The sequence below is a fragment of the Lepidothrix coronata genome, unplaced genomic scaffold, assembly GCF_001604755.1.
Source record: "Lepidothrix coronata isolate B3197 unplaced genomic scaffold, Lepidothrix_coronata-1.0 Scaffold98, whole genome shotgun sequence".
Lineage (NCBI taxonomy): Eukaryota > Metazoa > Chordata > Aves > Passeriformes > Pipridae > Lepidothrix > Lepidothrix coronata.
This window is the reverse complement of record NW_016690278.1, coordinates 1,018,099-1,042,243: the sequence shown is the minus strand read 5'-3', so window position 1 is coordinate 1,042,243 and position 24,145 is coordinate 1,018,099. Positions and strand designations below refer to the sequence as shown.

Genomic DNA, 24,145 nt, shown 5'->3' with positions numbered 1-24,145 from the left:
GACAAAAGGAGTTGGAAGGAAAATAATGCTGTATAGAATAACAAATTGCAATTTAGTAACAATATCACCCTCACTGGAAATGTGTGCTTCAGTGTTTGAAAACGCTTTCTATTTTTAACATGAAGCCTGAAGCATGGCAATTATCTTAAAAGTAGGAGTTGTATGTTTAAATTTTATCTCCCTTGATTATTGCTGGGGTTTTTTTTATAGGAAGCCTAACAGTATAATACCAAGAAGTTTAATTGAAGTCATTGGGTAATACTGGCTGTACTGGGTCTTGGTTTTACAAGGACCTTTGAAAAAAAAATTGCTTCCTAGGAAATCTGCATATGCAGACTTAAAAAAATGCAGGAAGCTAGCAAAGACAATGTGCTATTGGCATATGTAAAAGAAAGGAATGAAATATTTTGAATCTTGGATGTAGGTAACCAGCACTCCTGGCGAGCCACTGAAAATATGTATGCTTGTTACATTTGGACAAGTATATGAATTCATGTATTCTGTTATACTAAAAAGAATGATGTACCTGAACACTGAAATTAAAACTGACTTAATGTGCCTTCTTCTTGTAGGGGGTTTTGCTTTTGTCTATGAAGCTCAAGATCTTGGAAGTGGCAAAGATTATGCTTTAAAGGTAATATTAATTTCTTTCACTGCAGATTTATAAGGTCTATGTTTTAGCTTGATGCTCTAGCATGGCAGTTATTCCTTATGTATGCCACTGAACAAGTAATTTTGAAAAATCCAGAATAATTGTGATGTTTGTAGCACACTGTTTAGAAGGGTCATTTCTCTTAGGAGGCTGCACTTTATACTTAGATGGCAAAACTCGGGAATTCATCTGTTAGGTGCCACTTCATTTAGTCCAGAAATTCATGACCTTGTCCCAGACATTTTATTGCTTGGGTAAAAAGAATATTTCCTAGTTACCTGGAGTGGAGTACAGGAATATTTTTTCTCTCCTCAGAAGCAGATTTAGCCTACCTTTGTACATTCAGAGTAAGTCTTCTGAGTGTTAAAAATAGTGCTCCACACTTTGAGTCATTGATTAAACATTCAGCCTAGTACTTTTAAGAGACACTTCTCTGGATTCTTGTTTTCTAAACGCTTATAATAAACAGCTGTAAACAACTGAAATACTGAAGTATTTTGGGAAGGAGAATAAAGTGAAGTCATTTACTTAATCATGTTTTGCTGAAAAGTAAATCATGCCAGTTATGTTCACCACAAAAAAAGCTTAATTTTTGGAGAAGGGGTATTTTGTGGCTGTAGAGAGAGAGTGAAAAGGGTGGTAATATGAGGTGTTGGAGAGGTAAGATGGCATTATACCATCAGTAGTTACTTGTCTGGTTTTTTCTTTTCATACCACATCCTACAATAGCAAAACATGTGACCAAACCCATGTATTATATGTATTCAAAATGTCTTCCAAAAGTAACCCCCTTAAAAAATAACAGATAGACGGTGAACCATTACTGTACTTCCTCTGTTCTGTGAAACTTGTATTTTTATAGCATATGCTCAGGCTGATTATAGCCAAATGTTGACTCCAAATCCAAGTGATTTCGGTAAAAGTAATGCTTGACTCTGCTGCTGATTAGTCAATAACCATTGAAAAAGCTGAGCTACGTAATTGGAAGGAGTTTTGTATAGAGTGGGTTGAAGGTTGTTACTGAAGGTTTCAGGCAGAAGATGAATCTTCCCTTGTTAGTCCACAATGCTGTAGCCAGGAGACTTCAGTGTTTTTTTACAATAGAGAACTGTCAAAGTGGTTACTTTTGAGAGTGTCAAAAGTTACAGCTGCTCAATTATCACTAAACCTGAATAGTCCAGGAAAATTGAGTGTTATTTATGGCAGAATGTCAAAATGTACAATAAGCCAGCTTTGTTTACTGCCCAATCATAGTTCCTTAGGTTTTTGATTACAGCTTATCCTTTGTATTCTGTGGAAAAAAAAAATCCATGCACTGTTATTCTGTAAGTTTTAGTAACACTCTCTTCTCAATTATTCTGTTTCTTGACAGCGACTGTTGTCTAATGAAGAAGAAAAGAACAAAGCCATCATTCAGGAAGTTTGTTTTATGGTATCCTTTTCTCTAACATTGCCTGATATCGGACATTTCTGACCAAAAAAAAAAAAAAAGGGGGAGGACTGTACAGATTCTGTTCTTTCCATGCCATACGCTGTCCAAGTGGACTGACATTCCAAGGGAGGTTTGACTCGTGGTTTGTTATGAATATGGTACCAACATCCAGCAGTGTAGGTTCTTACAAAATTGCTGCAACATAATGTGTGCAGAAAACTTTTGTAGCTATTGTGGACTTTGCACTTTTACTTCTAGCAATTGGAATTCCTACTTGGGCTTTCTTGCAGTCCTGTGAATGTGGTCAAGAGACCCTTTCACTATTCAGATGATACTTAAATAGAATTCCCTCTCATGCACTGGATTTATTGCTCTTTGCTTTTAGTCTAAATGTCTATTAATTTCTGCTTTGGATGCATCTGGCTTTAATGCTGAATATTAAGGAAGGAATTACAGTAGACTACGTGCATCAGAAACAAGAAGCAGACATTTCTCTGTGTCGTTGCTGTCCATTTTGTGTTCAGTGATGTTAGACAGTAGAGGGTATAATGTCAGAGTGTTTTCAATCCTCAACTTTAGTAAATTCAATGTTTGCTCCCCAGCATCTCCTGTTAGACCCCTCAGTTTGTTTAGGAGTCAGTGAGTAGCTGTGGTATGCTGATGTGCTCCCCTCTGAGTATCCAGTTTCATTTTGAATTACCAGGCAAACCCATGGATCTTAATTTATACTACTCAAACATTTCTTTTTATGATTTCTGGTATGTTTGGCAGAATCTTACCCTAAACACCATTTACTAGAAATATGCTTGCAAGAGCGGACTACCACAGCATATATTTTCTAGCTACTCTGACTTTGTCTTGCCAAGAGTAAAGAACTGAAAGTTTTTTTGGATGTTTTTCACAGCTTAGAGTCATTAAAGTGCACGTACAACACGAGCAAGGATTAATTGCTGCTAACTTTCTGAGATAAAACTGTGAAATGGAAATAATTCCTGCAGCTCTGAATAGAAGGTTGTGAAGAGATGCATAAGGTTGGAATTATTCTAATTTGGTGGAACCAACTTACCCCTTTTTAATAGCTTTGTTGTACTTACGTCATCTTTGCTTTTTTCTTCATCTTGTAAATAGTGTGTGCTTGTCTCATGGGCACGAGTTTCAGTGTATGACCAGGGTGATACACAGGCAGGCATAATGTGACTTCCACTGTCAGGAACTGAGACCGCTTATATGGTACTTGCCTTTACATAGTTCAGAAATGATGCCTTGAATTTTTGAACTGGAAGTGAAACATGACAACGGTTTTACCATGAAGAACTGTTACTGATGATGGGAGGATAAGTTCCTTGCACTTTTAGACCTCTGTTTCTTTTGAACTTGACTTTGGGTACTTAAAACTGAAACACAGCATACTTAATACTTGCTTTGGATAGGTGAGGAGACAATAGCCCTTCCTTCTTGATCAGCCATCTAGAGAAGCAGCTGATAAATAGGAGGTTTCTTTGCTACTTCTGTTATGGTTTGCAGTCATCGTCAAAGTCAAAAGGTAGTAGCTAGACCTGTTATGGAGTCCAGTTTCCTCAGAGCCTTAATCATGAGGACTTTATTTTATTTTGACTTTTTGTTACATTAGCTTGTGCGACTTTCCCAGGTTTTTTTACGGCTGAGGCATGGATTTCCAATGTTTTGCTTAGTATGTTAATTGCAGCTGTTATGCTTTCTGTGGCCTTAAGCTAGCATTTCAAGTGAACTGCTGGATACAATAGTATCAATAAACTTGGCAGTCATCTTCCTTGAACATGCTACTTCCAGAAAAAACTTTCAGGTCATCCCAACATTGTCCAGTTCTGCTCTGCAGCATCTATAGGAAAAGAAGAATCAGACACGGGGCAGGGAGAGTTTCTTCTGCTTACAGAGCTGTGTAAAGGTAAATTTTATTTCTTTTCCCAGCAATGCACATTGCTTCTGACAGATGTTTTGCACAGGTTGCTTCATAACTTAGAAACTATAAAAGTCTCTTGAAGATAGCATGGTTCAGTGGAGCTAGAGTTAAACCTTATCTCTTATAGGATAAAGATCATGTTTTTTTTAGACTGCAGTTCAACCTTGTCTTAAATATGAGGTAATTATTAAGTTTTTTGTGTTTGAGACTAGTCAAAGAAAGGAAGAGTAGGAGTAGTTCCTTAAAGCACTATTTCTTTTGTCCCTGCAGTCAGTGTGCATTTGCCATTTTCAGAATATCTATTTAATGGAACTCAAGACAGTAAATCTTTCTTGACAAGTGGAGCATTTGTCTATTTGTGCCAAGCTTTCAGAATTTGCAGTGTTCTCTGTGTGCTTATGTGAATTTCTCTGATCTCCTGCAGGACAGCTGGTGGAATTCCTAAAGAAAGTAGAATCCAAAGGACCTATCTCCTGTGACACAGTTTTGAAGATCTTTTACCAGACCTGCAGAGCAGTGCAGCATATGCATAAGCAGAAGCCTCCTATTATCCACAGAGATTTAAAGGTGTGTTACAATGCTGAATTTTTAAACAGCAAAGAAGCCTGTTGGGCTGGGTCAGTGTAGAGACTCCTGACCCAATATAGTGGACGCTCTTGAGCATAGTGCTTACATGTATTGCCTTCCCACCACTGCTGAGTGTCAGTGAAGGTCATCACTGAAATACCTGCATCTCTTTAAATATCATTTCCTTGTGCTCGTGGTTAGGACTGCTTGTAATCCATCCGAACAAGCTGACAGAAAAGTATTCTACCCTGGTTTGCTGATAAAATAGCTGGTTACAGCTTGTGAATTGCAGTTCTGGGATGAGCAGGGGTCTAAGTAGAAGAGGTAAAGCTTTCAAGGAGAAGAATGTTGAATTACCTGTAAAAGATTGCGTTGCCTTTTAGAATGTTATTAAGCTGTTAGTTTTAATAACTAACACAACTAATAAAAATACTTGCACTGCAATTTAGGGCTCGTTTTTTAATTCATATTTTAAAATTTGGTAAGCATAATCCATGTTAGATTTTTTTTCTTAGTATTTTTGTTCTGTTAGCCTTTCCCAAGATTCTATGGCTCTATGCTCTAGAAAGTGTTGTCCCCTTAGAAGCTTTGGAGATTTGAGAGGACTTCATCTGAGTTTGAATTTTGTATTTTTGAAGATGGGGGTTCACCTTTTCATGTTCCCTATACCTTAGATGAAGAAGCCCTTGATAATCAGTGAGATTCTGTTGTATTACAAATATTTTGTAACAAACTTTTGTAAAAACAAACAAAATAAGAGAAAGAAGATTCTTGCCCCTGAAGCAATGTCTGAATTTTACACATATGTCTGTTTCCAGCTTGATGTGATTTCAGCTGAATATAAAAAAAGAAAAATTTGTTCTTTCATAAGTAAGCACGTACTCAACCATTTTAGGGAAAGGAAAATGAAACCACTTTTTAGAAATAAGTGTGTGTTAAGTGCTTTTAACATTGTTGAAAGGTTTGCTAGACTCTAGTATAGCCCATTAACAGAAGCATAGGTTTTTTATGATAGAGCATTTCTTTTTTTTTTTTTTTCTTTTTTTTTCCTTGGTACCGTTGAATAGAGCTCTATGTCATGTGAAAGACATGTTAACCAAGTCTGAATTGAACTTTCCTGGTGTTACTTTCTAAAATAAAATCTTGTATTCTTCACTGAAATTTCCATAAGCCAGCCCCTGGCTTGTAGAAAAGGTGCATCTCTTTTCCGGGGGGGGGGGGAAAGGTAAAAAAGCGACTTGCAAATAAATATGCAATTTCTTACATAGCCAACTCCACAGAAGTAATTGTAATTCAAGGACTGTTTTTTCTTAAGCAATGTAAGATCCTGGCAGAGATGAAACATGGAAAAAGGCAGGGATTTGGAATTGTTGGTTTCATGTTTATGGGAGCTGTAAAGCAAAGTGATAGTTGTGTGGCAGTAGTATGAGGCTTTACTGCAGTCAGGAGCCAAACAGAGATCATTTAACTGTGCCACCCTTTCTAGAAGGCTGAACTAAGACCAACAGTGTAGAAACCATAGGTCAAAGTTTTGAGCCAACCTCAAATATGTACTTTTGGGGAGGGGTGTGGTGTTCTAACAGATTTTTCTCAATTAGTTTGACTAAAAATATGAAGTTCTACAGTGCAGCTTAAAAACAAGTTTACCTTTCTAGTGGTGGCTTTTTCTGTCCTCCTGTGGTTTCCTTCTCATACTTGTCAGTGTGGTCCATTCTTTGTTCCTGAGATCTTTGGATAAAACTTGCACTTAAAATGCATGTGTTCACCACTGAAAGAGCCTAGCCAGTTGCTGAGCTATAAAAATTCAAAGCTAGTTAGAGGGCGATTTGTAAAATATCAGTGCTTTTGTGATATTTTAATTGTCTGAATTTCATCTTTTCAGGATTTGTCATGCAGTGCACAACTAGTCTGCAAAACACAGGTCATAGAGCCTGTTAAAATCTCAGTAATCAGCTGGAATGTTTTATATTATTAGCAACCTTTATCAAAGCATAAAATCCAGAACACACCTGCACAGGAGTTTGATCTCTGGTCATACTGTGACCATTTTTATTGTATAAATTTAATTTGATGTTGAATGCCCACCCTTCTTATTGTACATAGAGGTAAGCAAAGGTTATCCAACAGAGAAGGGAATTCAGATTGCTCATTGAGATCCATAGTCTAACCACATCATTAGCAGTGCTTGTGTCTTCCTGCAGGGCAGTCAAAATTCATTTTATGATGGAAGAAGTTGGAAGGGGCATGTGTTAGGAGAGCTAATAGGATGTTCTGTAAACTGAGGTTTTACAGAAGTTAGTCTGGAGATGAAGTGGCTTCAAAGGGAAAGGGAAGACAAACCTAGTTATCTGAAGTGTGGTGTTCTAATATTACAATATGCCTCTTAACTTCTACACCTTTTCCTAAGTGTGTGCAGGGATACAAATTTTATTTTTCAGCCCTTTTGTGATTGACTCCACAGTACTTACTTTTAACCTTTCCTTAAGTTTCTTCTCCATTTCTCTTAAAAATACAGGAAGATGGGAATTTATGAAATAGAAGAAGGCAGGGATGATGATGATGATGATTCAGGCAGCATGTGGTCCTCAAATAGCCGGTTTCTGTCTCTGCACAGGGTCATGGCTGCCTCTTTCTGGGTGTTTCCTAGCAGATTGCTTCTGTACTAATACCTTCCTGTTTTGTGTCTGCAGTAGTCCTAACCTCCACTCCACTGCACTCAAGCTAACAGTGTTCAGTTTTAGGCATGAAAACATTTGGATTCCAGGACACTGCTTCTATGAGTGCTCCTCTGAAAAACTGGCCTTTTCTTAGGCTCTAAGGAAATTATTTTTCTTCCCCTGGGGTTTATTTCTTGCTCTCTTTAATGTTTCCTGCTCATGGCATGTTTGCTTCCTTTTGAAAGTTGGCTACATTGCTATAAAACTACAGTACTGTCTGAAATCTGTGCTCCTGTAAACAACTTTTGATCTAAAGTGAGTAGTTCTTATTTATACAAGTAACCTGATATGTAAAAGCACGTGTGTTAGTGTACAGAAAGAAAACATCTTTAATCTATTATCCTATCTCTTTTTGAAGGTGGAAAACTTGCTTATTAGTAACCAAGGGACAATTAAACTTTGTGACTTCGGTAGTGCTACAACTATAGCTTACTATCCTGACTACAACTGGTCTGCACAGAAGAGATCACTGGTTGAAGAAGAGGTGAGATATTTTAATGTGATTAATCTTAATATCAGCAGTGTATTAACTGTTACTATTAATCTGATATTGCTTAATGGGACTCCTGAAGATTGCTTAAGTTACAGTATTATTTATAAAGTTTTGTATTTGTATTTGTGTTGCCAGAGTTGAAACACTGTCTACAGTTACAATCATAGCTTGTGTTTTGTAACTACAATACACAAGCACTGCTTCAACATGGTTTGTGTCCATTCTGCAATCTGGTGTGAAGATAAGTCATTAGTAAGGCTTTTTGTAATTACATTCCTGACCAGAAGTCAGAAATTGGTTATGCCAGAGTGACTGCTACCTTCCTATCTGTGTTTTTTTTCATTTGAGTGATATATAAAGAAGTGGTAAATCTGCTCAGCATAATATGAATAGGGAGTATTGTGGTGCCTCAAGGGCTGCATTTGTTTTTAGTTGAGAGTAATGCTGGTAAATCTAATGTAATACATCAACAGGAGAAATACAGTGACACTTAAAATTCACATATGGAACTTCTGATATTGTGAGTCTTTGTAAACTCCTCTGTTTTGGAATCTGGCATCCCTGGAGAGCAATCCTCTCTTTTCTGGAGAAATTATGAGGTTGTACCACTGTCTACTATAATCAATGCAAAAAGAAGGTAGAAAAGTTCTCTTCAGGGATCCAGAGCTTAACTCATTGGATGTGTCTGCACTGCCTGTGAGATGAAAAAATGGGATGTACACACAGCAGCTTGAATTCACTTTTTTGTTTAATTGTTGATTTTTCGTGTTTGCGTCATTATACCTTTTTGCCTCATGTAGAATAGTTGTTTTATGTGTTTTGCAGTTTGAAAGGACTCTTGTGACAATATTTGAGTACTGCTGTCTTCATCTGAGCTTATATCCAAGCTGTTGTGACTGTTTCAGGATTCAGTTGATGTCTGTTGCCTTGACAAGTATTTCACAGAATATGCCAAGTTGAAAGGGATCCACAAGGGTTGAGTCCAACTCCTGGCCCTGCACAGGGCCATCCCCAAGAGTCACACCATGTGCCTGAGAGTATCATCCAAATGCTTCTTGAACTCTGTCAGGCTTGGTGCTGTGATCACTGCCCTGAGAAGCCTGTTCAGTGCCCAACCACCCTCTGGGTGAAGAACCTTTTCCTAATAGCCAACCTGAATCTCCCCTGACACACCTTCATGCCTTTCTCTTGGGTCCTGTCACTGGTCACCACAGAGAAGAGATCAATGCCTGCCCCTCCTCTTCCCCTCCCAAGGAAGTTGTAACTGCAATGAGCTCTCCCCTCAGTCTCCTCTTCTCCAGCTGAACACACCAAGTGCCCTCAGCTGCTCCTCACACGGCTTCCCCTCAAGGCCCTTCACCATCTTCATTGCCCTCCTTTGGACACTCTCTAATGGCTTAATATCTTTCTTATATTGCAGTGCCCAAAACTGCACACAGTATTCAAGGTGAGGCTGCCCCAGTGCAGAGCAGAGCGGGACAATCCCCTCCCTCCGGCTGATGCTTTGCCTGATGCCCCCAGGACAGGGTTGGCCCTCCTGGCTGCCAGGGCACTACTGGCTCAGATTCAACTTGCCATTGACCAGGACCCCCAGGTCCCTTTCCATGGCACTGCTTTCCAGGCCCTCATTCCCCAGTCTGTACAAACATCCAGGGTTGCCCCATCCCAGGTGCAGAATCCAGCACTTCCCCTCATTGAACTTCCTATGTTTGGTGATTGCCCAGTCCTCTAATTTGCCAAGGTCTTTCTGAAGTTAATTTTCCAAGTGGGAATCCAATGTGTTCTACATGGAGAACTGTTTCCTTGGTTGAATGGTGTTGAAGCTTATTATTCAAGATTCTGTTTCAATAAATTGTGTCTTCTGCAGATCACAAGGAATACAACGCCAATGTACAGAACACCAGAGATGATAGACTTGTATTCAAATTTTCCAATTGGTGAAAAACAGGACATTTGGGTAAGAATTTTTTCTCTTGCTGTGTTGTAGCTGCTTATGTCATAGTGGAACTGATTTTGCAGATTTGCCATTAGTTTTTGATTAAGTAAATAAAAGCACCAAAATAAATGTTGAAGTAGTATTTTATATCAAAATGAACTTACATAGTATGAATTCTGTATCTAAATATTAAAGAACAAGATGTAATAATCAAGGTTTTCTCCCAGATCTAACTTGACTTCCACTGTGAGAGGCAATGCTGAACTTCTTTAGCATTCATTAGAACTATTGCCTAGTTGGAGCTTGCTGCTAGAAACCCATAATAGTTAAGAGTCCTTAGGTTCAAATTCTTGCCTTTTGTGCTATGCCATGCATGTAATCCTGGGACAGCCTATTGGCAAGTTAAAAATGGTTATGTCTAGGTATTGCATCTAGATAAAATACTGACAGATAGCAAGGATGAGAACTATGCAGAGATCATTCATGCTTTGTACGGAAAGTGTGATAAACTGTTAACATTCACTAAAAAAATCTGTAGCCAAAATTAAAGGTAACTGTTAAATCCTCAGTTGTACCTTTTCCAGTTGCATAACTCTGCAGCACTAAGGTGCTCCCCAGTGAGATTATGCTTAGGGATTTAGTTTATTGAATGTTTTTTATGAAGGTGGGTGTCAAGCTGTTCAGTTGTTACCTGTATTTGCAGTGTGCCAAAAGACAAGACTGAGAAAATGTAATACTGGTGCTTTAGAAATTTTATTTGGGATTTCATAACTGCATTCAGTTTCTTAAATTAGTTACAAGATATTGAGGAAACTCTTATTCAACTTCTACAGCTGTTGGTGATTTTCTTGTGGCATATGAAGAAACACCAAGCAAAATATGTTTTTCTGACCATTTGGTCACTTCACATGCATGAAATACTGGCAATCTGAGCCAGGATTTCATCCAGTTAAACAAAAAGCTAGAAACCTATCTAAAAAAAAGCCTCACTGAAAAGGACAATTACAGTTTGTTTTTTTGACTAGAATAGTTCTGTATCTGTTAGTATTAACATGTTGTTTGTTTCTTTTTTTTTTTTTTTTTGGAAGATCTATTCCATTTACCATGCCTTTGTTGGAACATGTTCTGTATTTCTTCTTTATGCTTTGCTTTCAATGAAAATATGCAAAGTATTTGGCAATAGAATATGGCCCTGCCTCAGGAAGCATAAATGATTTGTAGTTTGTGGTTAGGATAAACGAAGGAGTTTTCCAGAGAGAGCAGGTAGAGTGAATAATACTCATGATTGCAGTCTATGTGATTGTCATTGTGTGAGCTTAAAAGCATGAAGGAAGTAATGCCTTCCTTAGAACAGCAGCAGAGATGAAAGATAGTTACCAGCCACATTGACTCCACAATGGAAACGTGATTAGATATTGATTATAAGACAGAGGTTCTTTAGATGTGGCCAACTGCTTTCTCTGTATTTCCTACCTAAGTTTAGAGGTCTTCAGAAAATAAACACTAAATCCAGAGCTTTTCAAAACTAATGTGATTTTCCTGAACTGAAATTCAACTGAAGTGACAGGTTTTATGTTTATAAAGATTTTTGTCCATTGAAATTATCTTTTGGCTTGGAAGGCCCTTCATACCAACACACTCTTGAAGATTTCTGAAAAAGCAAAAGAGCTTAAGGAGCAAAATTTCAAAGTTGGGTTCTCGTTACTGATATCTAGTAAAAAAGTCTTCTAGTCAGTGTAAGATATCTTGCAGGTTTTAATTCTATGTGAGTTGAACAATCCCTTTAGAATTTATGTAGATTAATTCAACTCAGAAAGTGTTTTGGTGTAATACCTGTGTCATCCTGCGTCTGTACTGTAGAACTCTTTAAGTGTGCTGCTTGTTGCCTGAAGCTGGTCAGGGGAGAAATAACAGTATTTTTATTTGTTCCAAACAATCCCACTGCCCACTCTCATCCCCCACTCCCTGAGCACTTCCTCAACCCTCCAAAAATTCCACTGTTTTTTGAGGACGGTTTAAATAAGCCACTGATAAAGGCCCAATTTCAGGTCAAAAGTTATTTTTGGTCACTTTGTGGTGCTGCTTTTTTTGCCTTTTAGCATGTGAGTGCTCACACTGACCCAGGCAACTTCTCTACAGGTACTGTGCAGCTTTGGGACAGCATCTTGGGCCCTTCTGTCAAGTGCATCAGTGCTGAGGCTGTGTGAATGGTGGCTGCAACTGAAGTTGCCTTTTAGCCAAATTGAATGGCAGTTGGTGTTTAAAATATCCAAAATCTATCACAGTTACAATCCTAAGTTACAGATAACGGAGAGGAAATGAAAAACATTCTCTACCAGTTGAAGCAAAGATCAAATCTAAGTGGCCTCTGCATTTCCTGTGTGTAGAGGTAATCAGCACCAGCTGATGACCTTGGTGCTTTTCTCCCCTGCTGCCTTCTGATGTGCAGGGTGTCTTGGACTACGCAGGGAGTAGTTTCATTCCTCCAGTATGATCTGCCTTTACTTCTTTGTAAACAGATGTTTCTTTGGGGTAGTAGATGGTACCTTCTGTATTCCCCTGCTGGATTAATTAGTGTGTACTGTGTGATGCCTCAGTGTGTATATGTTAGAGAGCTTTTTTTTTTCAACAAACTGACAAAAACGTGCAAGAATATATGGAATTAACATACATACTCTATTTCTGGCCCTGGACTGAGAGTCTCAGTAAGTGTTTTGGAGTAACTAAGTCTCAAACCTTTGATACTCCAATAACTTCAGATGTTTGAAGCTGTTCTTGGGATAAATTGACAGCCAAGGACAGTTGGGGATGGTGTACACAGAGGATGGGAGAGAGTAAGCAGTTTTCTTAGGTAATGTCTTCACTGGCTTGTTTTATTTGTGGGGGCTACTATAAAAGCCCATGTGCTTAAACAACCTAACTAGGGTCCAGAAGAAACTTTTGAAGAGGAATTTTCCAAACTATTGTGCAAACAGTTGCTTGGAAGTATTGGATGACTTATTATCAAACTTCTATAGGTGAGAATGGAACGTGTTTCTATTACAGTTCTGTAACTCTGCAAGTATATTTAATACCCTAACTTATTTGAAAAAATTTGTATCAGGTTTCATTTGCTTCAGTAAACAGATGGAGTTATCCTGGCTAATCCATAACACCTGTGTTACTCAGAGATGAGAATTCAAAAGTGAATTCTGCCTGTGTAGGTTGTTCCCTTTCCAGGTTGCCCAAGTCTCAATTGGATACATGGAGGAACTTCGAAGTTCCCAGAACATGATAGTCTTGGTTTTGTGATTTTTTTTTTTTTTTTTTTTTGAGGCTTAAATGAACTTGTCTGTTAAATTTTACTTGTTAGAAGAGTTGAATACTCATCTCACCATAGGGAATAAAGGAACTGTCATTTTGGGCTTCCTTTTTTCAAACCTTTACCGAAAGATGCATTTTAAACATGCTGTTATGTCCGCCTAGTGTCATTTAAACAAATTGCTTGATACTTAATTGCTCACGTAGCTGTTGTATTCCATAACAGCATGTACCTGAGTTAAAAATAAAAAAGATCAAATTCTGTCCCCACAAATTAGATGTGTCTCCTTTCAGTACAGGATGAAGATACGAAATAAAACTTCTGAACCTTTTTGTAAGGACAGTCCTGCTCTTGAATGCGTTCAGTGTTGCAAGACTACGTATTTTTGTATACTGTGAAATCCATAAAATGGATTTCTTGTAATGGTTTCTAACTGATTTTTTTAAAAAAAGGCAGGAATACTTTTCCCCAGTAGCAAGTGATAGGACAAGAGGAAATGACCTCAAGTTGTGTGAGGGGACCTTTAGATTGAATATCAGGAAAAATTTCTTCACTGGAAGGGTTCTCAGGCATTGGAACAGGCTGTCCAGGGAAGTGGCTGAGTCACTATCCCTTAAGGTATTTAAAAGATGTGTACATGTGGCACTGAGGGACATGGTTTAGTGGTGGACTGGCAGTGCTGAGTTAATGTTTGAACTCGAGGACCATAAAGGTCTTTTCCAGCTTAAGTGACTCCATCATTCTATGCAGTATTTCTGTGTTTATCTTGGTAGGCTCTGGGCTGTGTCCTGTACTTGCTGTGCTTTAGGCAACATCCATTCGAAGATGGAGCTAAACTTCGCATAGTCAATGGGAAATATGTCATCCCACAAAATGACACCCGCTATTCTGTGTTTCATGATCTCATTCGTAAGTTTACAATGTTATTTAATTTGGTGTCTTTATGGGTACATGTTACTATTGGCAGTGTTGTATTACTGATAGTTGAATGTTATTGACATGTGATGGTGAAAAAGGTGAACTGCAACAAATTCTTGTTTTCTTAATAATTTTAATCCATTATCAAAAAAATTAGGATGTGAAACTTGCTTTTTTAGTTCTGTTGCCTGTCTTGCTTAGGATCTGAATTAGTGCATAGGAACAACTAGGATTTTGATTTGATTTCTTTGAACTTGCTTAAAAAATTCTCTTTTCTTTTAATTTCAAAACAGAGTACTGGAAACTTTAATTACAGTTCCAAAAAGATATGAAAATCCAACAGTATTAGACACAAAGTTACTTCTGTGGTTTTCATTAACTGATGCTGAAGTGTGTTCTTTGAAATATTATTAATCCTGATGAGTGTTGTGTTTTTCTCATGGATACCTACTATGAGAATGATATTTAGATATGGATTTAGCAGTTGCTCCATTCTGTTCACTTGTTTGCTTCTTGCACTGTTATGCACTGAAGAAATTAGTATCAACTGGGAGAAAGGCCTTGAAGAATGTTATGTTGTCTGAATTCCTTTTGTAGGCTCCACTTTGAAGGTGAACCCAGATGAGAGACTGTCAATCACTGAACTTGTGAACCAGCTGCAGGAGATTGCAGCAGCTAGGAATGTCAATCCTAAATCCCCCATCACAGAGGTAAAGATGTCTCATAGGAGTATTATTGATTGGGTTTCCTTTCTGTCCTCTCTTCTCCAGTGAATGTGCATTTATTAACAGATTGCAGAGCAGGTCCCCTGTTCCTTAGTTTTTTGAAAAATTCTCACTAATTTATTTTGAAATGCAGTTGAATTAATCTGTATCACTTGTAGGATCCTTGAAAATGTGGCTTTTAAAGCACAGAGACGTTAAAGAAAACCAGTTGTCATTCTTATTATTAGAACAAAACAGCTTAGTGCATGGCTTGTGGAACTGACTCAGTTAAGTCAAAGAAAAACTCACTACTTTTACCCCTTGCTTTTTCTCTTGTTTTATTCTTTAGTTATGCTAGTGCTCTGTTTGATGTGCTGTGTTTAATCATAAATAACTTGCACAGATAAATCTAGCATATGGAGGCTCTGCCTACACTAACTTGAAACCCACTTAGATGTCTCCTGTCCAGTGCATAATTTGCACAGCACTGCAAGTATCTTAACTTCCCTGCTTTCTCCTGAGGTTCAGTTTGCTTGTTCTCACCCAGTAAAAGTAATTTGCAAAGCATAACAAGTTGGCCAAATTAGCAGGAAAATACTCACAGCGAGCATTGATCTCCTCAGCTCCTGGAGCAAAATGGAGGCTATGGAAACAACGCTCAGCCTCGGACATCTGTGACCTCTGTTTCACAGAGCTCCAAGCCCGCGGGACAGCTCAACAACATGTACAATGCAGGTATGTGCAGAGAGAGGTGTCATCTTAGTGTAAAGACAGGTGCGTATCTTCCATATGGAAAAGAAAAAATCGTTTGGGGGTTTGAGATATTTTGCTCTGGCACCAGCTATTTGACATTCATATAATTGCTTCTAACCTTGTTTTATTTTTTGCAGAGTTTTGGTTGTGTGTAGAAACATTCAAATGTGAATTTCTCAAGTTTGTTGCTGGGCAAGATAAAAATGAGGTTTCCCGTGGAAAATAATTTAAAATGCATAATTGACCTGTAGAGGCAGGAGTGTTGACATAAGTGAACTAAAACTTGATGGAAGTGTGGATACAAGAAGCAATAATGTTCTAAAGAACGAGAGCTGTAGAGATAATAGTAGTCTTCAGCTTATGACAAACAAGTAAAAGTGGCTTCCTTTAAATCCCAAACTTTTGTGATTCAATGAGGCAATAATAATGGAAAGTGTATTGTGTAAAGAACAGCATATAAGAGGAGTTTGAATTTAAACTGTTCTCTTCCGAGTGCTATATTTTAATTGAAAAGTTTTTACCTTTTGGTAAAAGTTACTGAAATCAGTACATATCCTGAGAGTGTGCACAACTTTGGATCTTTGGTTTACGAAGGTGAGAGGTGTCTTTGCTTTCCAAGAGGAACTATTTAACATCAGATAGGTTACAACTTAAAAAAGACGGCAGCTGTTCTGTGGCATTGGCTGTAACCGTTTGCTAAAATGGGCTTTGTGTCTAGTGGCTGAGGTAGCCTAATAAATAAATGGAGAAGCAGTTGCAGGGATTTTGCCTATGGACCATAGCAGTTCATTAATGCTAGGGAGTCACTGACCTCACATGTGTGTTTAGTTTAGCCTACAGAAAGCCTCTGTGAAGAAGAAATACTTCCGTAAGCATCTGAGATCCATCCATCTCCTTTTCTCTGCTGCCCAAAAAGACTTTTGACTCCCCATGATATTTTGAAGTGTATCTGGCAGTGACCGTAGTCTAAAGTTATTTAGTTTTGTCACTTCCAAAAGATTCATGTCTGACTGCCTCAAAGGGAAAAAGCAGCAGCCTAAATTCAATTTATTGGCTATCCCGTCAGTACTTTCAGAAATAGCTATAGCTGGTACTGCCATGAGCTCAGCTAATTATGGGAGCATTGTGCAGAAAGGACTGCAGGACACCTGAAGTTGCACCATAGGACATCAGTGGTGGGGAGGAGGAGTTATAGTTCCATCTGAGATAAAACATAGGTTGGACTAGCAGAACTAAATTAGATCAACCAAAACGCATCTCCAAAATGATGCAGTTAAAAGCTTACACACCCATTCTGTAAAAATGGGTATTCCAGAGTACATGCAATTGAAAATACTTAAATAGTAAAGAAACAAGCAGTTTGACAGGCTTATTTACATCTAAGTTCTTATTGTTCTTTCTGCACCCATATTAACTATCATATGTAAATATGGAACACTACAATTAATGTAGACGATATCAAGGGAATATTTCATACTGTATTCAAATTTCCTTCTACTTTGATATTTCTTGATTGATTTTAATAATGCTGAACTGTCAATGAAACAAAATTTATTAATTTTACAGGGGAAGTTTTAAAATTGGGTAATAGTTATTGTAGTAATGTCATGTGTATGTTAATTTCTGTGGAAGAATCCAGTTTCCAAATGTAATTGTAATCAAAAATCAGTCTGGTCATCTGTTTTATGCAAGAATGGCTGCTGTTTGTTGCATACAGTCATATTAAAAGGGATATTGTGCTGCAATGCTGTGCTGTCTGGGATGCTGTGCTTAAAAGTAACTTAACTATGCTAGCTGCTTTTGAAGCTCTGCATTAAAATGTGTCTATTAGAGATGATTAAGTAAATCTGCTAATAATAAGCTGCACTGTAAGAAACTGATACTCAAAAAAGGCAGTATTTTACTGCGTTGATAATATGAAACATATGCCTTACTTTCAGAATTTTTTTATCTTCTTTTCTCATAAATACAAACAGCAAATTAAACAATGTGTTAAGTACTTCCTGGCTGCATAGGTCGTAGTTAAGGAGAACTTCAGAACTGTGAGCCTTACAGCAAGGTGTAGCCTACATGTACATTCACTTCCAGCTTTGTAGGCAACGTACTTTAAGTCATATCCTGGAATGGGCCCCATAATAAAGTACAATTATTTTTATTCGACTACTCTAGGCCTGACCGTTGCGGAATGTGACCAGACTTATGGAGGGTTCTTTGATATTCTGAGGGGTGGAACAGAGCGATTTTTCACTAATATTAAGGATACATCTTCTAAAGTTATCCAGTCTGTGGCCAAGTGAGTAAAAAAAAAAATAAAATAAATTTAACAACTGTTCTGCTAAGAGTTCTAAATGAAGGCTCAGGAGCTTACTTCAGAAATGATAAATTCAGCATACCTTTCCAAGTTTGAGCTCTAATAGGTGGTAGCCAGCCCCTGAAATTTTATGAATGATATTAATACAAAAGTTACTTTAGCAGTCATATACTAGAATTGAGAATGTTGCAGAAAAAGCCTGTCTGTAAGTACTTCTTGCCTTACTGTATTTTAAATCCTGAAAGCTTGTGAGAGATGAGCAAGTGGGTGCTGGAGCATGGCAGAGAGGTATGGAATAGGACTGTCATGATGCAAAATGGATGAATTGAATTAGTAGAAAGTGCCTTTGTTAATAAGAGAGGAAGAAAAAAAAGATGGAATGGTGAAAGGTACAAATCAAGAGAGTGGATGTGAGGGGAAAAAACCTGCAGAGAAATAGTGAATAAGCTCTTCAGTTTAGCTTTCAGGTAGAAGCCTGTGCCTTCAAGACAGTGTGAAGGGATCTGTTTGTTTCCTTTGCCCTGCATTGCCTGGATGGATGCTCTCCTGTTTAGATGTGTATGTTTTCAGATTCCTAGTGTGTGATTATTTTTTTTTAATCAGGTTTTCAGCCCCATTTCAAATGTTTCTCTATGATCAATATTAATTGATCTGTATGATTTAAATATGTTTCTCATAATAAAATTTCATGCAGTGTTAAGGGGTTTTCTTAGTTCTAAAAGGAACAGATAAGTCACTACTGAATACCATGTCTGAAGTAGAGCCTCATAAGGAATACTGAACCTTGTTCCTCACTGTAGGCTTTGTGCCCCTTTAATTGGGATACTAATTGAGATACTGCTTGTGAAGTCTGTTGCTTGCCATGTGGGTTTTTTCAGTTTCTGTGTGTAACTTGTGTACAGTACTCCTCTAAAGTGCTTATAATATTCAGGTAAGTTAGATCTGTAGATACTGCACCTTCATGGTCACTTCAAGTGCTTTTTTAGCTGTTTGCTCTTACACTTAGCCTGTTTAAACTTCCTATGCATGGTTTAAAAAGGCCAGGTCCTCTATTTTTTTTTTTTTTAAAGGTTGCAAAAGTGGTGGAGCTTTGGTTTGTCCTTAAGCTTTCTACAGAAGCAATTGGGACAGCAGCACTGAACTTTTCACCCTGGGGAAACCACGTGGACTCAAGATAGGGAGGTGTACAAGGGCAACAAACTGTTGCATGATGAAATGTAGTTTTGACAAAGTTATAAGCCCTACTTTCCCATGGTTGTATATTAGATCTTACTCTGATACTGTATTTTTATTGTACACTACGTGCTTCTGAAGAACTTTTGCACTTCAGTGTCTTGTACTCTTATCTCTGCATGACTTTCTGGGTTGTTGGACCTCCATCACTTAGTTGTGTTTGAAGATCTTTCCTCTTCCTGCTCTTGCAAGTGATTTCTTCCTTAAAGGCTGCTGGAAGTTTTAATAATTTTTTGAATTTGGTGTTGTGCCATTTTCCCCTTTTCTAGTGGTGGATTAGAACTGTCTAAAATTGTCTTCTTAATATGGAATGGCTTATGCTGTGCCTACACCTTATTTTTATTTATCTTACCTAACATATGTGTGTAGCTTTTTGCTTTGTTTCTGTAGTAAGTGTAGTGTGCAAGGAAGAAAACAGTGGTTGTCTATCCAACCACATCTGCAGAGCTCATCTAGCAACTTCTGAAGTATTGGACAGTGAGTGCTTGCTGTCTGGAAAGATTCTGTTTGGTTCTTGTGCTTTTCTCTACAGTGGTTTAGATTATGGTGACTGCCCAAAATAAGTCTTACATCTGTCTTATTTTTAAAGTTAGTGTGCTGCTTGTCAGTTGCTGGTTAGTGTTCTGTTGATGAACAGAACAGCTTAGTGCTTGGCTTGTGGAACTTACTAAGTATTACTCAAAAAAAAACTCACTACTTTTACCCCTTGCTTTTTCTAATTACAGAAAGTCACATGTGAATATTTACTAGAATTGAATATATTGCAAGTGTAATTGTTTGACCTTGTTTTGCTTGGTAGCTCCTAGTGGGTGGGAGTACTGTCATATCCAAATGAAATCCATGTCCACAGACTTTTCCAGCTAATGGGGGATACACTTGCAATGTGCTGTGCTGGATTGACAGAGGGTTGTCAGACAGTATTTTATGTTCCAAGATTCATCATGAGGAGATCAGTCCCTCACAGATGTTTTGGACTAGGTTGGTTGAATAGGAGGAGTAGGAGGGTTTATGTTGAAGTGATTCTTGAACATCACCTCTGACAGAACATGTGAGACTGTCAGTTTTTTTTTTTTAAGTTCTACACTTTCGTAAAAAGATCTTGATTTTGTGTAAAGCCCTCTATCTTCATACTACATTTCTGTTTTTTTGTGTTATCTAAGCAAATTTAGTCATTGGGTTGAGGAATGGAGAAAAAAGGTTGAGGGAATGTGCCAACTATGTCATTATGTTAGTGAGAACCAATTACTTCAATACTAATTTTCCAGGTAATATTTAACCAATACTGAAAAAAAGAAACTCTCTCCACTTGTAATCTGCCAATATTCTTTAGCAGGCCTTAGTTCTGTAATTTTCATTCCTTGATAAGCCTGTAGTGTATTTTTAATCCTAACTGTATTTATCAGTTCACTGAAATGGCAAAACGTGAATTAACATGACCAGTACTTAATGTTCTGTAGGACCTAAGGTAGGGTCAGGTCCTTTGGCATTCAACATTTATTCTGCTGCTGGGAGTCCCACGACTGGGCTTATGCATTCATAGACTAAGTTTCAATCAAGCTGAATTGTTAATGCTTTGTTTGCATCTACTATAGGGCATGTCTCTTTCTGTCGTGGTCATTCTCTGCTTTACAAGCTTGTCTTGTGGCTACAGCTGATGGAATCAGTGGTGTGAGAATGTCTCTTCTACTGTTGCATGCTTGACTGCCATTCCAAAACTCTTCAACCAACACAAGAAGCAGACATTCTGCACCAATTAAAATGTCTCTTCTTTGTCACACATCTTTGCCACCACGCTTAAGCACTCCTTGTGTTGGAGTCTGCCATCTCATTAGGTAGGGGTTCTCCTTCCTGCTTATGATTGGTTTTCTGAATTGTGGAGTTACTTCCTTTATCTGCAGACAGACTCCTGTTACACTTGTGTGTTTCTCTCTGTTGTGAAGCTTCTGTGCCCTTGACCAGCTTTTACACTCATTGAGGTGTGCATCCACACAGGTTACATAGCTAAATGTTTAAAGTATCTGATCTTCACTGGCATTGAAAGCAGCACTCAAAACTTATGATCAGTCTTCCTTTGCTTTGTCAGAACAGTCTCTTTCACTGAAAAGATTCTGATGTAGTAATCTATGGAATAATTAGCTGCCTTTTATTGCCAGCTTTCTTTGCTTCTAAGGTAATTTTATTTCTGCTTTAATGCCATGTTAATATCATAGATCTTTGTATTACACTAAGTAGTTGAATAATTAATTCAGTTTTATGAAGCAAAACCAAGTGGAAACAGATTCATGTGAATTTCAGTGCTGCTTTTCTTCATTGCTTTTAAAAAAATAAACTGGAAAAAAAAAAGGTACTTAGCTAATTAACAGATATTTTTTCCTAATCTTGTAAGCGTAGAGATGTCTGGAGGAAGATTGCTTAGTGTGAGGGCATTATTTAAGTGAAGATAATGGTATATATTGATGCCTGTGCAGCTTATGCTAAGGAAAAAAACCGCAGGAGCTGTTAATTGAGGGTGAGGTAAGGAAAGGGTTTAATTTGTGCCAAGGCATAGATGTTACAGGATGTGCTGGCTGTGCCTGAGATGTTACATTTTATAATACTGCTTGACCAATCCAAGTTTTGTCCATCCCGTTGCCTTTGCTCTGGTCCACCTCCAGGCCCACCCCCTGGGAATTGGGTCTGTGGGCTTTTGGGACCACCTCTTCATCATTCTCATCATCCTCATAGCACAAAGGGTACACGGCCACCTAATTCTTGACTGTGTTCTGTTGTTCAGGCCAAGATATGAGTGTTCTCTGAACAGCATAGGCCTTGCTTGACAAGAGACTAAACATTTCTACTGAATTCAGGGGTAGGATTGATATGGGGAGCATGGAATGGGGTCAGAGGGTTGAGGAATGTGTAAACTGCTTGTGCTACGGGGTGAGGGATAAGGACTGAAAACTTATAAAGCTTACAAAATTAGAAAAATATGAACTAAAAGGGTCTTAAGGCATCGATATACTCAAATTGTAGCTATGCTGGTTAGTCTGTCATTCTTTGTTCTTTCTCATCTTTAGCTAATAACACAGGGTAACTATGCACAGCTGTAGAATTTTGTTCTGTATGCTAATTAGTTGTGGTCTTTAGGTGCAGCTGTTTTCTGGCAAGGTTGATAATGCCAACCATTTACATAGTGAAAAGTTTATTAACATCTAATTAAAACTTCTGATTTTTGCTTAGGTATTTATTCTGCAAAATGAGAATTCATATCTTACTTGCTGCATTTCATAGAATCATACAACGGTTTGGATTGGAAGCATCATCTAGTTCTAACCCCTGTGCAATGGCCAGGAGCACCTTCCACTAGGCCAGATTGCTCAAAGTCCCATCCAGCCTGGCCCTGAACACTTCCAGGGGTTGGGCATTTGCAGCTTCCCTGTTCCAGTGCCTCACCACCCTCACAGTGAAGAATTTCTATCTCATCTATCCATGCCCTCTCTCAGTTTAAAACCATTCCCTCTTGTCCTATCACTACATGCCCTTGCAAAAAGTCCCTCTCCAACCTTCTTGTAGGCCCCCATTAGGTACTGTAAGAAAAATCCCCATGCCTCTGTTTGGAGACTACACTAGTCTAGTCCAGTCCCTCTAGGCTTGCTAAAAAGCCTTGAATTAGCCTGGTACCATCAGAAAAGTGACTAAATATTAGTGTCATATTACACATTCTTATTAAGCTTAATTAGAGCCTTAAAAGCACATGGAGTTTTCTATATTGAATCACAGGCCAGAAACCCTCTTTGCAAGTCTGTTTATGTGTTTGTGTGCTTTCCTACTCTTTATCACCTGCCAGCAACATTTCTATGTAAATGAAATTTCTGCTGTTAACAACATGAAAAGAAAGACCTTATTTGTGATTTGTAGTTACAGGGTTGTATCTTGAAACACGTAGGAATGCTTACCAATGTGACGAAGCATTTTTTCACCTTCTTGCTGTTTAAAGAAATGCCAGTTACCATAAAACACTCCACTGTAAACAGAGAACCTTGTGTTCAAGTATTACTACTGAAATAGATCTGAAATCTTCAGAATAAAGTTCAAGGAACTTTAAGGACGTGGTGTGTTAGATGTATTCTGGACATGCCTAAATTGATTAAACTAAATTCCTGGTACTGCAGTTTGGAAGCTAAGTTTTAACTGCTCAAACGTTCTGAGACTTCTTCAGTGTAACAAGCACACAGCTTTTTTTTTTTTCCCCTTCAAAACAGCATGCTTGAGTTGGCTGTACTCTGTTGTCGACATGCTAAACTGCATTCTTGCAGCAATGTGTGTAGGGTGAGGTCCATGCTTCTAATAATGTTGCATTTTAATTTAGACAAGTGTAAAAACTAGAGCTGAATCGAGTGGTGTTGCAAGTAAGAAGTCAGAATCTGAAAGTCTTCCCACAGGAAGGGATGTGAGGACTATTGATTTTTGGCTCTTAATAGTTCTGCAATTCTGTTTGATGTTTCTGCTTAACCTTGGTGTTAAAGCACTGAAGAGATAAAGGTTCTTTGTTCTTCAGCTATTGTATTAGGTAGTCCTTTATCTTGATATCAAAAAAAGTTGGTATTATTACAGAGATCTACATATTTTCTTGCTTGAAGCTCTACGGTGTAAGCAACAAATAACATTTGATACTTCTTAATTATATGAAGGACTATAATAATAATTAATTTTTGTAAGAAATCATGATTAGCTCTGAGTGTAAATTTCTGCCCTAATTACTTTGGCTGCAACAGTGTTGCTGCTTGAGCTTAGGTATGTCCTTCCAATAGTGCAACGTGTTTTGAAATAGTGGCCATTTGTCTACCTCCCTATGCAAGATTTTTCAAGGCTGAGGAATCTTTTTTAGTGCTTTGTCTAGTGAGACTCAACCTTCTTTGTGGTGATTTTCAGTTTGAGATAGTCTTCCATTCAGAACAGTTGTCCTTGCCTTATCTAAAATCCTTCTCACAGTCCTTTATTCAATTATTTTTTAATCAATCCCACTAACCTCCTTTATGTTTACTAGCAAGCAATAAAGAATCAAAGCTTAATGTTTTCTCTTGGCGTGTAAAATTTGAGTTCAGTATCCTGGGTCTGCTCTTTTATGTAGTGTCTTGAAACTTTGTTGGAAACTCTGCATTCCTTAAACATGCATTGTAGTGTTGTGATGACATTTTGGTGTTCTGGAG

The 24,145-nt window shown here is 38.0% G+C and overlaps 1 protein-coding gene across 3 annotated transcripts in view; it reads left to right on the top strand.

The window, feature by feature from the left end:
- Window positions 1–24,145, top strand: part of GAK (cyclin G associated kinase) — a 73,753-nt gene that overhangs the window by 11,152 nt on the left and 38,456 nt on the right. For all 3 annotated transcript variants that reach the window (XM_017822480.1, XM_017822479.1, XM_017822481.1), the window contains exons 2-11: window positions 573–634; window positions 2,025–2,084; window positions 3,894–4,008; window positions 4,448–4,590; window positions 7,666–7,791; window positions 9,668–9,757; window positions 13,811–13,946; window positions 14,553–14,665; window positions 15,283–15,394; window positions 17,582–17,705. In XM_017822480.1, coding sequence (XP_017677969.1) covers window positions 573–634; window positions 2,025–2,084; window positions 3,894–4,008; window positions 4,448–4,590; window positions 7,666–7,791; window positions 9,668–9,757; window positions 13,811–13,946; window positions 14,553–14,665; window positions 15,283–15,394; window positions 17,582–17,705 — 1,081 coding nt within the window. The remainder of the gene's footprint in view (window positions 1–572; window positions 635–2,024; window positions 2,085–3,893; window positions 4,009–4,447; window positions 4,591–7,665; window positions 7,792–9,667; window positions 9,758–13,810; window positions 13,947–14,552; window positions 14,666–15,282; window positions 15,395–17,581; window positions 17,706–24,145) is intronic.